Below are 17,393 nucleotides of genomic sequence, written 5' to 3'. Positions count from 1 at the left end.
TACACAACAAAAGTTTCCTCCCCTGTCATTGTCCAATCAAGAAAAGATATTTATCATATCCTAAAGCCCCTTCTTTTCAAGAACAAAGCAGACTGGGGACTCTGGACCAGCAAAGAGACCTAGGCATTTCTAAGAAGAAAGCCAAGTTAAGGATCTGCAGCTTAGTGTCGTATCATTCCTATTAAGCCCTTAGAGTCGAGTACGATGTTGTTTGCTAAATTATGAATGTGTGTAATTAAAATCTAGTGGCTGTTTCTATGAAAGATTTACAATGTTATTTCATCGTTTGTCATGGCTAATTAACAATATTAGATGAAGTTTTTCTTCTTCAAAGGTCTGATTTTTTCTCATTTATTTATGTCAGAAGTGATAAACAGAGTAGTTAAAGGCTCCGGCCGATACAGGCCAGGAGGGAGACACCTTGTTCTTTTAACACCTCAAAAGTTCAAGGTTCAAATCCCTCCCGACTGGAAGGATACACTGAATAATTATACATTTCAAAGTCTCGAAGTTTGTATCTTGACCACCAAACTCAGGCTGTTCCAACCAGAGGGCAAGGGGACTCATCTTCCTAGGGGAGCAGGTAGAAGGAGGGTAGCACACTACCCTTCAGATCTGAGGTGTTCTCGTCCCTTTTAAACCCTGGCTCTGGTGACATTCTCAGTGTTTGAGGTTGGTGAATTTTGAAATGTCTACACTTTGAACCTTGGGCATCTCACGTTTTGTTTTACTTTGTCCTTTCCCTATTTCTTACAGCAACAGCAGGTGGCTACCCAGCAGTTGGCTTTTCAGCAGCAGCTCTTACAGATGCAACAGCTCCAGCAGCAACACCTCTTGTCTTTGCAGCGCCAAGGCCTCTTAACCATCCAGCCCGGGCAACCTGCCCTTCCCCTCCAACCTCTTGCTCAAGGTATGCATTGACTACACAGACAGTAAGATGGCCCTGTGGGGGGCTTTGAGAGGAGAGGGGGACATGTTTCTTAGTGTCTTCCACATTATAATAAACCCAAAGCTGATGGGCTCTTCACAGAAGATGCAGAGCCTGCTAGTGTCAGAAACTCAGATTCCGGGGAACCTGAATGCTTACTAGGAGGGAGTATTATTACCTCTTGTAAAGCAGCACAGATCTGGAGACACTGTGAAATGCTACCTTGGCCTTTCTAAACATCCAATGGAGTCTTGGAACATTTCCGTTTGGTGCCACCGAAGACTTATCTCAAAGGCTATTGCTGGTCATTGTAAGGCAAATTTGACATAGTATACCTTATCAGTGCTTTGTATTAATGCTGTTTTTGATTGTCTAAGGATAAATTCAAGTTTATTTTTCTATACATGATTGCAGCCAGTCTCTTTATTATTTTGTAAAGTGATATTTTTGTTTCTTTTGCTTTCTTTTAAAAAAATTTGTTGATTTTTGAGCAAGTTAGTTAAACATTGATTTCTCTTTCTTCAAAAACTGGAGTTCCTTGAAACATGACAAAAAGAACATAGATGTCATGAATGCCTTTTGAAGAACTAGTTGTATCTTATGGCAAATTGGTTGGTTGGAGATGGAAGACAGAAACATAGGAGTTATGAGGTGTCCTCTTGGCTTAAGTACCTCTGGCACCCACATATGTGATGTGGAAGCAAATGGATTGAGAACTAGAAAGGAAGAGAGATGGAAGGAGCCAGGAGAAACTGTCCAGTCTTTGTTTTTTTGTTGTTTGTTTTTAATTTTATTGTAAGGGTGATGTACAGAGGAATTACAGTTGCGTAAGTAAGGTAATGAGTACTTTTTTTGTTGTTGAACATTGTTTCCCCCAAGACATGGCTCGTGGTTTAAAATCTGGTTGCCCTCCAAGTAGTTGGTTTTCCAGTATCTATATACATAAGTCATCCTTAGATGGAAGATAACCCAGAATAGAAGATGTATGTGTCTGTTCCGAACACACACAGACTTTTTCCTTGCCATCCATTTCTCAGCAACACAGTGTAATGAGCATGGCTGTAGCATTCACCTTGGATATATTAAGTGCCATAAGTAAGCCAGCGGTGATGGTGGACAGAAGGAATGGAGGATGTGTGTATGTTCTGTGCAAATAGCATGTCATTTTATATTCGGGACTGGAGCATTTTTTGGATCTCAGTATCCAAGAGGGTATCCCACGGAGACCAAAGGATGGCTGATGGTACCAGAGGCTATCATTGCCTGTGTTCTTTCACACTTGAATGTGTATGTCATGCACCTCAAGAGCATGTGACTACCAACTTTGGGTTGAACTTGCCTCTGAAAAAGGTTGAAAATGTGAAACCTTCTTTTTCTGGCTGAAAGTGTGGTCATTTATCTAGTCACTTGGTGTCCTGTGGAATCAGTGGGAGTTTATCTGAGTTTAACTCTTCTCATGAGTCAGCTGTACCCAACTTGCTGTCCCTTACAATTGCTTTGTTTGTTTTGATCTAATTATTATTATTATTGTTGCTGCTGTTGTTATTATTATTATTATTTTGGTCTGTTTTGGAGCTTGAACTCGGGGCCGGTGCTGTCCCTGAGCTTTTGTGCTCAAGGCTAGTGCTCTACCACTTAGAGCCATAACACCATTTCTATTCTTTTTCAGTTTCATTTTATTTTATTTCTGAGATGGGGGTCTCTTCATGTTTCTTAGGCTGCTTTTTTTTTTTTTGGCCAGTCCTGGGGCTTGGACTCGGGGCCTGAGCACTGTCCCTGTCTTCTTCTTGCTCAAGGCTAGCACTCTGCCACTTGAGCCACAGCGCCACTTCTGGCCATTTTCTGTATATGTGGTGCTGGGGAATCGAACCTAGGGCCTCATGTATACGAAGCAAGCACTCTAGCCACTAGGCCATATCCCCAGCCCATCTTAGGCTGCTTTTAAACGCCTAAGCTCAAGTGATTGTCTTCTGCCTCAGATACTTGAGAGCTGGGATTACAGACATGAGCCACTGTGTCTGGCTTGCTCTTTCCCCTTTTGCTCTTCATATGGTTGCTGTTGTTTTCTTTCTTTTTTTTTTTTTAATTTTGGCTTTTAATGTCCAGCCCTGTTCTTTTTCCTCCTTTGACTTCCCTCTTGCTCCTCCTTCTTTCTGCCGTGACGGCTCTATTGCATGCTGCACACTCTCTTCTCTTGCTGATCAGATGGAAGCTCTGTGACTGGGCCTGTATGAGGGGAAAAGGGAGGCCACTTGGGCTAAGAATGCACTTGTGTGCTTGCATAGTGTTACAAGGAGTATTAATTACACCCTCCGGTTTATTGTTGGAAACATGACAGGCTGTGCTGCCCCACCTTTTGGACTCATGCTTTGCCCTCTCTCATTTTCCCACCGCTCCTGCACTATTAAGTTTTCTCACTAGGGTTCATTGTTATAGTACATCAGTTAAGCTGTCCAAAAGAGGGCAATTGGGCAGTGACAAGACAAGCTCATGTGTAATGTGAAAGAAATGAATGTGGTGATGCATGAAGTGTAATCTCTGCAGTAACATATCAGAGACACCGGTAGGTAATTCACTAGCCATGGCATTGATTGATATGCTTAGCAGTCTGCTGTAACTATTAGCCCCCGCAACATTGGGAAGAGGCATATTTAGACTCTAAAGGGGTCTTGTATGTGTTCCCAAGATGACATAAATGTAAATATTGCTGATACCAGCCTCTTGAAGAAAACTGAACCATATTGTCAGTTGCTATCACTCGTGAATCAAGAGGTTAGTTCTGGCTCCCCTACCCCCTCAGCCAAAGTGGCTTGAGAATTCAGTCATGTTGGACTACAACACAATTCTTTTTTATCAGAGAGATGATGGCTTAAAACTGATGTCATTATGAGGTTTAAATCAACTTTCTGCTTGCTTGAACATGGTCACCTGGGTATGAATGCACAAGGACAGAAAAAGGTTGATCAACTCTGTTTGTCTTTGAGCCAGTGATACCTGGGGTTGTAAAATTGAGTTTCATGAACAGTAATCTGTCAACTGTCCCCACACCATACATTTTTTAAACCTGCGCCTGCATTTTCTTTTATAATGAAGGGACTGGTTGTCCTGATAATAAAAAATAAAAACCAGAAATGTGGCAAGGCACTGGGGTTTGGGGTTTAAAATGCTGGTAATGCTGGCTTCATCATAAAATCATCGAGATTCTTTTACATACCTGTTTATGGCCTTGCTAAGTTACTTTGAGTCTGTGTAGAAATCTCAAAATATAGAGAAAGGGCTGTTTGAAGACGTCCCTCTCTCTCCTTCCAGTCCCTAGAGGTTTTATGTTATAAAATGGAGGCATCATTTTTTTGTTGCTGTTTTTCAGATTATTACAGGGCTCTCTTCTCTTTTGCATAATTAGCATATCTATTTTCATCCACTGATCCTCCCCAGCACCAGTAATTTTATATAGAAATATTCTTTTACTATCATGTCAACCTTTTAAGGCTTAAAAATATAAACTCTTTGAGTAGAAGAAAATTGCACACTTGGTTATATACCTGTTCATGGATTTGTCTAAATTGATCCTGTTACTCTTTCCACTTTGAAAGAAATGGGTGCTTTCTGGAGATTGGATGTCTAAATAATCAAATGAGTAATTAGCTTCTTCTTTTATTAGTCCTAATTCTACTCTGAGATCTTGGCTGTCAGGTACCAGCAGCCTTTAATGGGTAGTGTTCATTGAGTTCACCATTGACCATCATGAACAAGGGGATGAGGAGAGCAATTTGACTGCCTCTTTCATTGTAAAGGCTGATGAGAATATTCTTGTGTGTAATTGCCACTGTCAGGTTGGACGAAGGCATACCACCATGTCATGTGCACCGTGTACCACCACATGAGCAATGTGTCACCCTATTGGAATGAGGAGTGACAAGAAGTTACACTAATATATTAGGTGTAACAAGTTGCTGGTGTAACACATTTCTTTTGATTTGCAAATAAAAGGTGTACTTTTGAAGCATCTTCAGAGCACTGCAGGTGTTAGCGCAGTTGTTAGAACCAGGATCTTCTTGGGCAACTGACCTGGGAATCAGTGAGTTGGAGTTGGAAAAAAAATAGGTTTGCTCTTTTCACGTGTTGACACACTAGAAATTAAAAATAGGTGTTGACTCGTGTGGTGTTTCTATCGCAATGCTGTTTCAATTGGATGCACAGTCGTCTGAGGGTTGGCGTAGTCCCGGGTAATTGTCAGTGTGTGCAGAGCTCAAAGGTCTGCCTGCTACCTCCAAGCACTGCCTACCTGGCATTTGGAAAGGTGGTTGGAAATCATAGGCCAGATGCAGCAAAACCGGACATGGGGTGGGATGGTGACCTTTCTCTTTGTGTAATCTGTCTCTGAGGTTTAATTTCAGGCGACATGTAATAATTGAATATGCCTAATAACTAAATGCTCATATGGGACAAAATCCATCAAAATATAATTGGCATTTGATTTTGTTTTTTATGAAGGGAGAAGAAAACCGAGGTTGCATTCTAAGGGTATCCGACCACCTAATGCATCATTTGGAGGCTCCTTTATTACGTATATTAATTGCAAATACTTGAGCATAGGAATGTTTTTCCTGGAGAGGAGAACCCTTAGGAGAGACCAACTGTTTTTGTTAATGCTCCTCTCAGAAAGGCGGGGAAGGTTATTGGTCTACTGTGCAATAATTTACTCCTCTTTGATATGCAAACGATCCACGGTGAATATAAAAAAATCCTATCAGACTCATTTCACAGTTCTTAACCACTGGGATTCTCTGGAGTCCGTCGCCTCATTAGACCACTGCTCTCCAATGCTAGCATAATTAAAATCTTTAACAGTTTAGCAAAGTAAAGATGTTTGGCTGATCACGTTGAGATGATTATCTATCCATTGTATTCTAAATGGCAAAAATAAATTAAATTTAGACCTTGGCATTTTTTTTTATTATGTGTTTCCAATGAATATAATGCACACACAGCCTTCTTTAATTCAATACCTCTTGGTATGGTAAGAAACATGCCTGTTTCGGCTGCTGCTCTATACCCAGAAAATGGCATCCTTTTTCTAATAGCTGTGTTACCCTTGATTGAAACAACGAACTACAATCCAGAGGCGCCAGCCTTAGGATGTGTGCAGGGTATAGGATTGCTTCTTGGTGTTCTTTCAAAGGAAGCTGCTTCTGTTGGTTGGTGGTGTTAGGTGAATTTCAGAGCCTGTGTCTTGTGTGTGCGTGCGTACACTAGGTAGGGTACATGCTGAGGTCGGATATAGAAGCCCCGCCTGTGCAGTCATTCTGTCGGGATAAAGACTTAGTACTCTATGACAGTGAGATTAATGGCCCTGATTGTATCTCTTCTTGGGGAAAATATGGGTTGACACTTTCTTCTTAAAACCCCTGTCCATTTGTGACCCCCCTTAAAAAACAGGAGCACTCTATTACTCTAAGCTTATTTTACGTTTTCATTTTATTCCGTAATGGTTCATTAGCACTGATCTAAGAAATGACAGTAATAATAGTGTTACTTGTAGAAAAAAGTTACACAGTTTTCCAGTAGACACATCCATCAATTAAGCATGTGGTACTAGAAGCCAAAATTAATGAGGAAGATAGGTGTGTTAATGAAATAATCATAGTATAATCAATTTGACTGTTAAAAGTTGAGAAGCATTTCAGGGAGGCGATATGAATTCATAATTTATGTCTAAAAGTGATTAATAAAAAACTATATTTAATAACAAAGCTATTTGTCATCATTTAAGACTTAAGCACAAAAAATTATTCATTTTGTAGCTCATGTTGTCATAAGGATATAGTCGAACAAATTTATCTCAAGCCCTTCTGGGTGTCTAAAAATATGGTAGTGTCTCTCTACGTTTTTCCTAAAATTGAGAAACCACATTTTGGATGGATGGAGGCAGACTGTTGTTACAAAATACCAGTGTTTGAATCCTTTCCCTAAGTGTCTGTCATGTGGGCTGAGAGCCCTTCAGCTGGGCTGCTCTGTCAGAGAGGTTTATTGCTACTGTATTTGCCTCAGTTGGGAGGGGAAGGGGGGAAAAAAAACCTCAACCTACACACACCAAAAAGCCCCCTAACACTAGGCTTTGTTTACCGACTCTTTGATTTAATTACTGTTTGAAGAGGACGGAATTAGCTGTTAATTGATTTAATTATCCAATTTGTTTGTTTCAGGCATGATTCCAACAGAACTGCAGCAGCTCTGGAAAGAAGTGACAAGCGCTCACTCGGCAGAAGAAACCACGGGCAACAATCACAGCAGTTTGGATCTGACCACGACATGTGTCTCTTCCTCTGCACCTTCCAAGACCTCCTTAATCATGAACCCCCATGCCTCAACCAATGGACAGCTCTCGGTCCACACTCCCAAAAGGGAAAGGTAGGAATGAGCCATCGTCCATTTTTACCTGGGGATGGCCTAGTGGCCCATGGTGGGCGTGGCCTCGCCCTGCCCTATCTCCGTGGTCCCTAATTGAGTTCTCGTGTGACTTGAATGTGCGTATAATTATATACACATGAAGGATGTATTCAGTAGGGTTTGGGTGGGTGTGATGCATCTAATTATTTTCACCTTTTCAACACGGAATTAGCACTTTTGTAGTTGCACGTGCAGTGTAGAAGCGGAGGCAGAAGGCTTGGAGCTTCCCATTGGAGGGGTTGGATTTCAAGACTTCCAGGCCAACTCTTTCTGCCAAGTGCTCACTCCATACAAGCTGAATTACTTGGCTCTAAGCACCTTCTCAGGGAACCGTAATGTCTGCTGTGGGCCATGGTTTGAGAAAACATACAACTTATGATAGTCTACACTGTCCCAGAGAATCCATCTTTTTCATGGTCTGTCCCTAAAGCACGTGACCTTTTTAGGATAGATACTATGGTGGGGAAGGGAGAGGGGGAGATTTAGAGGCTGGAAGGCTGTGGTGTGTGACCATTCACATGCATCTACATGCCACTGTATTCCTGTTTGGAGATTGAGATGTTATATTCTTAAAGGCCCCAAGATTCCAATGAATGTTAGCTGAAACTAGGGTTGTTTTAGAGATCCGGAATATATCATGTTAGCATGGAGTTCTAAGAAAATAAAGCTGTTCATTCATATTATATCCTAGCACCCAGAAGCATTATTAATACTGCTGTTGAAATGCTTATCCAAAGCAGAATATCTAACGCTTCTAAAATTAACAACTTTTTTCAGTTGACTATTTTAAAAATATTTCATCTAAATTTCATATGCAGAGCTTGCAGGCCTAGGAAGAGAAGAAACCTTCAAAGTAGCATGTGATAGCAAATGTCATTTTCTATCAGGGGGGAAAAAAAAAAGCAAATTCTGTATTTTTTTGTTGTGGTGGTTTTTAAATGGAAATGACTCAGTGAAGAAAAGGTTTAATTATTCATGTCAGTTAAGCAATTATAATTTCATGTATTTCTCAAAATATTGAGCATTAAGCCTGCTGTTTTAATTAGATGTATATCTTCCTATCTGAAAATATTAGCGGAATGTATATATCATGAAGTTCCAAATAATGATGCTTTAGTCAACAGTAGACCACCATACAGTGGTGGTCACCTACGACTTCTCATCACCTAATGACCTGATCTTCATCATGCCATTATAGCACCAGGCCTTCCTCCTGTACTTGTGGCCGTGTTGTAATTACACCTACTGTGCTGACAGTCCTATAAAATTTGGGCACATGCAATTATGAACACAACACTATACTTGCTAATGACAATAAACAACAGTGACTGGTTCATATACCCACTGTCTTTGATAATCTTTATTTTAGAGTGGATTCTTTTTTTACCTGTACAGAATATGTTGGGGTACTTAGTATGCTGTGGTAGGATGGCAACAACCTCATCCATAAATCATTTTGTTTTTATTTTGGCCAGTCCTGGGGCTTGAACTCAGCACTTGGGCACTATTCCTGAGCTTCTTTTGCTCAAGGCTAGCACTCTACCACTTGAGCCACAGCACCACTTCTGGCTTTTTCCATTTATGTGGTACTGAGGAATCAAACCCAGGGCTTCGTGCATGCCAGGCAAACACACTACCACTAAGCCACATTCCCAACACATCTATATATTGTATATTACTTGACTGCAGCTTTTTCTCTTGTGCTAGATTTATTCTTTGTGCTCTTTTGCTCATCATGGCCCTAGGAGCAGTAGACAAACTCTCTCTCTCTCTCTCTCTCTCTCTCTCTCTCTCTCTCTCTCTCTCTCTCTCTCTCTCTCTCCCTCTCTCTCCCTCTCTCCCTCCCTCCCTCTCTCTTCTTCTTCATTTGGCCTAAATCTGTGGTAGATTGTATGCTCCAGGTTTATGTAAACTATGTTCATCCATGTTCGCATACGGGCAAAGTTACCTAATGTCACATTGCTCAGGATATATCCTGAGATACTTTTCTGAGATGAATTTCTTAGGCCATTAAGTGACGCATGATTGTGTCTGCACACATTCAGAGCTATACAGGTCTATGCCTGTCTCTGATTCATGTTTAAGCATAAGCATCATCAATAGTTCATAGAGATGAGAAGAATGTTTATGTTTTTGCCATCATTTGAAACTCTCCAAAGTTTTTAGGAATATCTGTGGTAGATAAATAAGAACTAAAAGATGCTTTCAAGTTACTCGTTTAGTAGAATAGATTGATAAGGCCGATGCCAGTGGCTCATACCTGTTTTCCTAGCTACTCAGGAGGCTGAGAAAGAAGGATCAAACTTAACCCAGGAAGGAAAGTTCATGAGACTCTATCTCCAATTATTCAGCAGAAAGCCACAAATGCTGGTGCTGTGGCAAAAAAAAAAAAAAAAAAAAATTGCTAAGGGACAGTGTTCGGACTCGAGTTTAAGCCCCAATACTGGTGTGCGCCACGCATGCGCATGCGCGCACACACACACACAATTTTAAAAGAAATAAAGAAGACGCTGGGTACTGGTGACTCACTTACACCTGTAATCCTAGCTACTCAGGAGGCTGAGATCTGAGGATCACAATTCAGGCCAGCCCAGGCAGGAAGGTTTGTGAGACTCTTAACTCTAATGAAACATCAAAAAACCAAAGATAGCACTGTGTCTCCAAAGTGGTAGAGCACTAGCCTTGAAGGGGAAAAAGCTGAGTGACAGTGCTCGGCCCGAGTTCAAGCCCCACGATGGACAAAATCAAAAACAGAAGAATGGTGGGCAGTGAGATTTTTAGGGAGAGGCAGCTTCCTCTTTTGCTGGGGCTAGAAGTAGATGTCTTAGCCAATCTTAGCTTTTGCCTTGGAATCTCTTATCATGTCTTTAGTACTTATTTTTCAACTAGAAATCCTTAGCTTGCTTTGAAGGAAAGGTTCTAGACTATCATCCTTTGCTGTACTTGCTGCTCACGTCCTGAAGTTGGTGCCTTCCATTTATTGTGGAGCAATTGACTAACTCTTTATCCATAGGCAGAGCAGGAGGCCATACACTAAAAATATGCCGACTGGTGCACTTAAGGTATTTGTTGCAATCTTGTCAGCCACTGTGGAGCCTGCACAGATTTCCTGAGACACAGAAATCTCTTCTTGTTTAGATGCACGGGGCTCAGTTTCATCTTAAAAGGTTATATGCCTGCAGTCAGGTGATAGCTTAAAAGGAGGCGAGCAGTAGAAGAATAGCCCTTTTCAGGTCTTAAGGCATATTTGAAGGTAAATGGATCTAAGAGACAGTAATTCCAAAAGACTAAGTTTGTTTGATTTTTTTAATGGTCTTTATTTGTCTGAATAAATGTCGTGTTTAATCTTCATTATTCTCCTTGCTCAAATTTGACTATGAATGGGTCGAGAATTCAGATTTCTATGAGTATGAGTCGGGATATAAAAACAGCCTGAATTGTCCAATTGAACAGGCAAAGAGGAAACAGCTATGCAATTATATGCCATTAACTTATCTCTTGGTTTGCTCAATTTATACTACCTGGTAGGTTCTTAGATGGACATTTTATTTTATCTTTGGTGCTAGGTATCAAACCCAGGACTTTCATATATGCTAAACCAAGCACACACTGTATAATTCATTCACACCTGCAACTCTGACTAGCACATTTTAACTGAACACATCCAGGATGACAAATGAACACCTTAAGTTAGAAGTAACTTGTCAGCTCGATGGTACAGAATTGATCACGAACACATTGATAATGTGCGCCAGCTTTGGATAGAGATACTTAAGAGTGTCATTAGCTTATTATGGTTAATCTTTACATCCCATATATGATACTGGGTTTAAATAGAAAACGATAAAGGAGAGGAGAAAAAAAAAATGTAATCAGTACAGAAAGTGTGCGTCTTCACTCTTACCCGGGGCTGGCCCTGGGCTCACTTGCTTCTTTACTTACCCAGTGCTTTTGTGAAATGCATGTCCTCCCATGCTCTCCTGTGATTCCTGTGGAACACTTTTTTCCTCCCCGTGTGGTAGAGCAGTAACTGGGCAAACAAGACGTTTCCACTCCCCCCACCCTCCCACCGTGAATAATAGTCTAACCTTCCCAGCTCTAGACTGGGTTAGCACCTTTAAGAATGTTTCCTTGATGGATCTGAGAGTGCTCTGGAAATGAGGCTGGGAGAAGAAGGTAGTGCTGGAATTGTTGGGGTTGGTTGCTAAGTAGCTGGATGGCTAACACCCTCCCTAGGTTCCTACAGCCTTAGGCTCCTGTGTCCTTCCGCTCTTGCCCCATGCATTTTGCAGCTCCCGGGAGCAGCATAGCCGCGGCAGCAGCTCTGGGGTTTGGTGAGCTGCAATCTGTTAAGGAGATAAATAATGTGCTTGGCACGACACTCCTACTCTCCTCTTTAATTTGTCTTACACAAGGAAAATTATAATTAAATCATTCAGGGTAAACCCTTGAGTGTAGGGAAGGGAAAAAACACACTTTGGTAAAGATTGCCAATAGAAACCCACTTCCCCGTTGTGCGGGGTAGAGCATTTATCAATATGCAGCACTGTTCCGGGAGGGAGGAGCGGTCCGTGTGATTTGTGAGGCGGATGCCGACGCTCAAATCAAGGCTTGTTAACATCCTGTCCCCGCACAGTCCTGGACCACAGGCATAATTAGAATTCAGTACTGGTGCCGCACTTCATGCCTTGATTTTTCTCCCGCCAGTTTAATAATGTTTATTGTGCTGATTATATATAAATGCATTGATGCAGTAAACCTACCTCGGTTGTCAGTGTCTGAGAGAAGCGTGGCAGGGATGGAGTTCAGTGGGCAGAAGCCAAATGGGAGCCAAAGGAAGAAGCGCGTGCTTGCAAACCTGTGACTCCCACGTTATTTATTGAGGAGGAGCAGGGAGTCTTAGCCTTCTCTGTTACAGGACGAAACTGGAGACTAGGATGCTTGTTGATGTGAAGATACTGTCTTGTTCTTTAACTTCACTGAGTCTCCCCTCTAGAAAATTCCAAGTTTTGCTGTCAGTAAACAGGAATCAACTGAGTGCAAATGAAACATTTATTAAAATGCTAAATTTAGTAAGTCCTTTGAGCCTCTTGGATCAAAGCAGCTATGTAAATACAAATAGCAATTACTACTTAAGGAATTGCTTGAATTAAAATTCTAAATATCACATTATTTGAGGGTACACTAGGGAAGGGGAAAGGAAACAGATTTATTCCATTCCTTCTCTGTGCGTAGCGCCACTCTGCTCTGGCATGTGGAGTGATGTCTCATTTTACCCACATGGCCATGTGGGAACCATTAAGGAGAACGGTACCCATTTTACATATGAGGAAAGTGAAGTGTAGAAGTTAAATGACTAATCAACAATCTTAAGACCTGGCTAGTGACATATCTGAAATCTACCTTCAGTGCTTAGTTTTTACTTTCTAACATAGCGTTTGATGTTTCTATGCAGGATAGAAATGAGTACATAATTGCGTTAAGTATGTATTTTTGAGTCAATAACCCTAAAATTAAAATTTAATGTAAATTAATTTCAACAAGACATTTATTGACAACCTGCTTTGTGTAAAGTATGGCATCTAATGGAGAAAGTCCCAGCGTTTCTGCTTTTGATGGTATTATTGTCCTTTTATGAAGTGGGGACATTCCCAAAATATAAGTGACTTGTCCTGTGCACAGTAAGTACGTCAAGAGCTGCAGAGAATGCGTGCAGGAATTGTACACCTGCTAATGCATAACAAGGCCACCTACTTCAAGAGCTTCCCTCTGGCCTGCCTAGTAAATTTCGTCCATCCTCGCTGAGTCCATCCTATGAGCTTAATTTCTACTTTAGCTATCTTTCATGAGCTTTTTTTTCCCCCTGACTCTTGCCTGCTTTTTGCCTTCAGTTCAGTCATCAGTAGATGTTTTCTAACTTGAGTATTTCTCCCACGCATAGATCTTCTAGGTATTTTTACACCAGCACCCTCCTGCCTCCCCCCCACCCCCCACCCCAAGGCTTCCTTAAGCATTTGGTAGGAGTTTCTCACACCCATCAGACTGTCCTCAGAACCAGGTGACCTACTCCAGGCCATTTTGATTATGAGTCTAACCTGCCTTCAGTTCATGGCGATGTCTGCCTGTCCTCTTATTTCCACTCTGGCTCAGCCCATGTTTTGCAGTGGCTTACATTTTCTTCTGTATTCCATACTTGGCAGCCGCTGCTACATAACCCCTGCAGGTTTTTGCTTGGCTAGTGTGCTTTTGGACAATTTCATTTAATAGACCATCTCTGTTTCTGATTTGCACCCTCTTGACATATTGCCATGTATTTGTCTGTATTACAATAACATTTGTGTTTATGGTCCTTGATAATTTTGAAAGGCAAGGGCTTTGAAGTACACACATGCTCGGTATGTTGATTTTCTTTCATCTTTTCTGAAGCCGAATTCTGTATTGGTGAATAAATAGTAGTGCTTTGGGTTTAATTACTAAAAATCAAGAAGTTTGTTTTCAGAATCCTTCCAGACACACAAGCCTTTCACATTCTCCTGCTCTCATACTGACATTTAGGGCCTAGTGAGCCAAAATTTTAAGCAGTAAATTCGATTTCCCATTCCTGAATAAGTTTGTTCTTATTTCAAGAGTTTTGTTTGTGTTTTGGAAATCAGGTAGGAATTTGTTTCATTTTTTTCTTTAGAGCACTGAGAGAAAATATATTATCCTCATTTTTTCCATTACAGTCTTTTGAAAAAATGTGGTCAAATTATCTCAGACTGCCTTCAATATTGTTCCCACCATCGCCTTCCAAATCTGTTGAGGAATGTCAATGATCTATAAGATACACTGGTCATTTATGAGCCATCATCCAAATTCAGCCAGCTGCTGGTTTATTTTATCTTATCTTATTTTTTTGTAAATGAAGATTTAGTATGGCATATTTACTTAGATGTTGGCTATGTCTGTCTCCTCACTACAGTGGTAGTTACTACAGGGTAGTTTCAGCCAAAGCCAGGTAGCCCACAAACCAACCAACCAACCCCATTTATTCTCTAGCTCTGTTGGGAAAAAGTTTGCTCGCCTTAAACTGTGAGACCTCACTTTATCAATTTCCCCAGTGACAATCTAACATGGTATGGTTGGTTTCTTTGCTTGCTTTGGTGCTTCATTAAATACAAAAAAATTCCCAGGCCTCCTTCATTAAGACTTGACCTTGGTTGTTCTAGGTGGGTAAGGGACATTGTACTTGCCCTACTCAGAAGTCTGCAACCAACAACTTTGATGTGATGGGAAGCTTGTTAGGAATGCAGTCTTGGTAGCTACTCCACACCAATAGGATGGGGCTATGCACAGTAGCATTTATACACATGGTGTATCTGGGACCCAGAAAAATGTTATATAACCTACTGGTAGTTTTATAACCACTGCTAGTCAGTTACTGTGCAGGAACTTGACCCACAGTCTCCCTAACACCCCAATTCTGGGCTCCTGGGTAGGCTGCTCGTTAGAGCTACCCAACTCATACCAGTGACTAGAATCTCCTTTTAGGTCAAGTTTTGGGAGTCTAGACCAGACCATAAACCACCAATGGCTGAAACCTTTGGCTAGACCTATCTGTTTAACCATCATTTGGAAGACTCCCCCCAAAACTCTCTGAAGTCAGTTCTCTTTCTTCCCACAATCTCATCTTTTTGCAAGGGGAGAAGTTAGAAGGGATGGGGCGTCAGGGGCCTGCCATAGCCAACTGCAGAGGCCTAAAATACCGGGGGGCGATTTCACTCCAAAGCAGGCCCTTCAAGACAGCTCCAGCCCTAGGTTTATCTACATGAAAAGCGACCTATTGAGCACGAAAAATGTTTTTGTTCTTGTCACACAAAAGTACCCTGGAGGCTAATCAACATTTTGCTCCCTAATCATACTACTGGGTATCTGGCAGCCTTCAAGTTCTCAATGCTGAAAACCAGTTGCCCCTGGGTGTTTGAAGGAGGAAGAGTTCTTCTAGGACAGTGTGACACAGGGCCTTGTCACCTCCTGTCATTCACTCCTGCGGGGAAGACAAGGAGAGAAAAATCTTTAAAATGTTGGCATGCCACAAGGAAAAGGTTTATGGGTTTTTTTTGACCGTTCACTTTGTGAAGTGATTTAAGAAAAAACAAACAAAAAACCTCAGCTATTATTTTCTAACAGCAGTTGTATCGTACCTCCATAATGTGCCTTTTACCATAACACAGCATCATTAGACTCTATAAACCTTTTCCTATTTATTGTGCTTAAGTGATAAATGCCTCCCAATAGAATGACATCATTGATCTGAAGAGTCATGTTCCTTTTAGAAGTTTACTTCTCTTATAGTTGGTTTGTTTTCATTCATTTCCTTTGACAGTATTATAATGGGAATCTCCACTACAAGACTGTTTGGGGGTTGAGTATACCATTGTTTCTACCCCAAACCATACTGGAGCCCTTTAGTTGCTTTGATACTGTTGATATTCTTTTCTTTGATGTGCTCTTGTTGCTGATAGAGTTGTTTTTCTTTCTTTTTTCCCCCACCCAACACAAGCCCTTGGCCAGTACCTACCTATTTGGTAGGCTTGCATTTGGGTGGCAGGACCAGTCCCTCCATCCTTCTGAACATTCTTTAAAATTCTGGTATTAATTGTACACCAGGGTCTGTGGGAAAGTGAACGGTGAGAACAGCAACTAGCCTCTGAGAAACTCCCAAGATTTTGCCCCTGTGCTGAGTTTTATCCTTTGGCTTGTAAAAGACTCTTGTAGACATGCACACACCTTTGCTTCTTGCATGAAGTGAATCCAGATGTCTCTTGAATAGATAGTAGGGCCATCCAGAAATACAGAGGGAAGCTTCTAGAATGCTGTATGACTTGGAGAAAACAAATGTCCTTCGATCCAGCTATCAGTTGACAGCTAAAAGATCCTATTTGTTAAGCTAGTTAATGAGGCCAGCTAAGTAGGGACCAATGCCAGGGACCTAAAGGGAAGTCCTATTGCTGTTTTTCCAAGATTTGCAAATATGCTTTTCTTTGCACTGCTGTTCTATTATTCTTTTTTTCTTTTCCTTTTACTCCTTTGCAGAGACTTCCTCTGTAGCCTGCCTCTGTAGGTCTTTCCAAGGAAGCTCCCACTCAGCTGACTGACTCACTGGGGTAATGCAAATGAGGGCGTTACATATGTACAACATTCCTGAAGTTCTTTATTCCACCCCCTTTTGTAATCAGGCAAGTCCTAAGTATATTAGAAAGTATATTCTCCTCATTAAGACAATAGTGGAGGCTCACAAAGGGGGATTGTTAATATGTGTTCCAGCTTGTCACTTCTGCCTTTGTGAATACAGAAGATAACCGTTCCTTTGGGAAACTATTTCGGGAATTGGGCAACAGATACGCTAGCCAAAGGATTCTCTTCACTGTCATTTTTCCTCTCTCAGTGTACTCAAAAATAACATCGCTGCTGCAGTGCACAGACACAGTGCAATTGCCACAGCCCAGGTGGTGTTAATATGGGACAATCCCCCGGGCACATGTTGCCAAGAGTTCTACAGCTTGTTCAGAGACTCCGTCCATATGGCAGTGTGTCCCATTCACAGAAAGGCATCAGGGCTGGGCCGGGTGGGGACTGTGGTCATTGTAGTGTGAGGAGTCAGCTTCTGTTCCTGGCACCTCCCATGTAATGTGCGTTTTACTGTAGATCTGAGTTGTAACAAGAGCACATGGCGTGTACACACCATCTCATTCCACTGGGGAAAAATGCACTAGCAGCGTTGCTGCCTTCCCCTCTCTCTCCCTCCTCTTCTTCTAAAAGCATGTGGTTAGTTCGCTGAGCAGGTGTAATGGTGGTGTAGGAAGTATTCTCAGTGAAGCAGAGCATTCTGGGGGCTGTCTGTAGGGAGACTTCAGTCCACCGACTACATACATTCTCTGGTAGAATTCTTCCTTAAGCTGTGGTTTTTTGTTCTTTCTGTGTTAATCTCTCCTTTTCCCCTTTTTCACCTTTCAGCTGTGGAAACTATTCCCAT

General features: G+C 41.5%; 1 protein-coding gene across 5 annotated transcripts in view; it reads left to right on the top strand.

The window, feature by feature from the left end:
- Positions 1–17,393, top strand: part of Foxp1 (forkhead box P1) — a 153,854-nt gene that overhangs the window by 63,042 nt on the left and 73,419 nt on the right. For all 5 annotated transcript variants that reach the window (XM_048356153.1, XM_048356151.1, XM_048356152.1 and 2 more), the window contains exons 4-5: positions 757–910; positions 7,135–7,339. In XM_048356153.1, coding sequence (XP_048212110.1) covers positions 757–910; positions 7,135–7,339 — 359 coding nt within the window. The remainder of the gene's footprint in view (positions 1–756; positions 911–7,134; positions 7,340–17,393) is intronic.

Source organism: Perognathus longimembris, chromosome 10 (genome assembly GCF_023159225.1).
Source record: "Perognathus longimembris pacificus isolate PPM17 chromosome 10, ASM2315922v1, whole genome shotgun sequence".
Taxonomy (NCBI): domain Eukaryota; kingdom Metazoa; phylum Chordata; class Mammalia; order Rodentia; family Heteromyidae; genus Perognathus; species Perognathus longimembris.
This window is presented reverse-complemented; position numbering and strand designations above follow the sequence as displayed.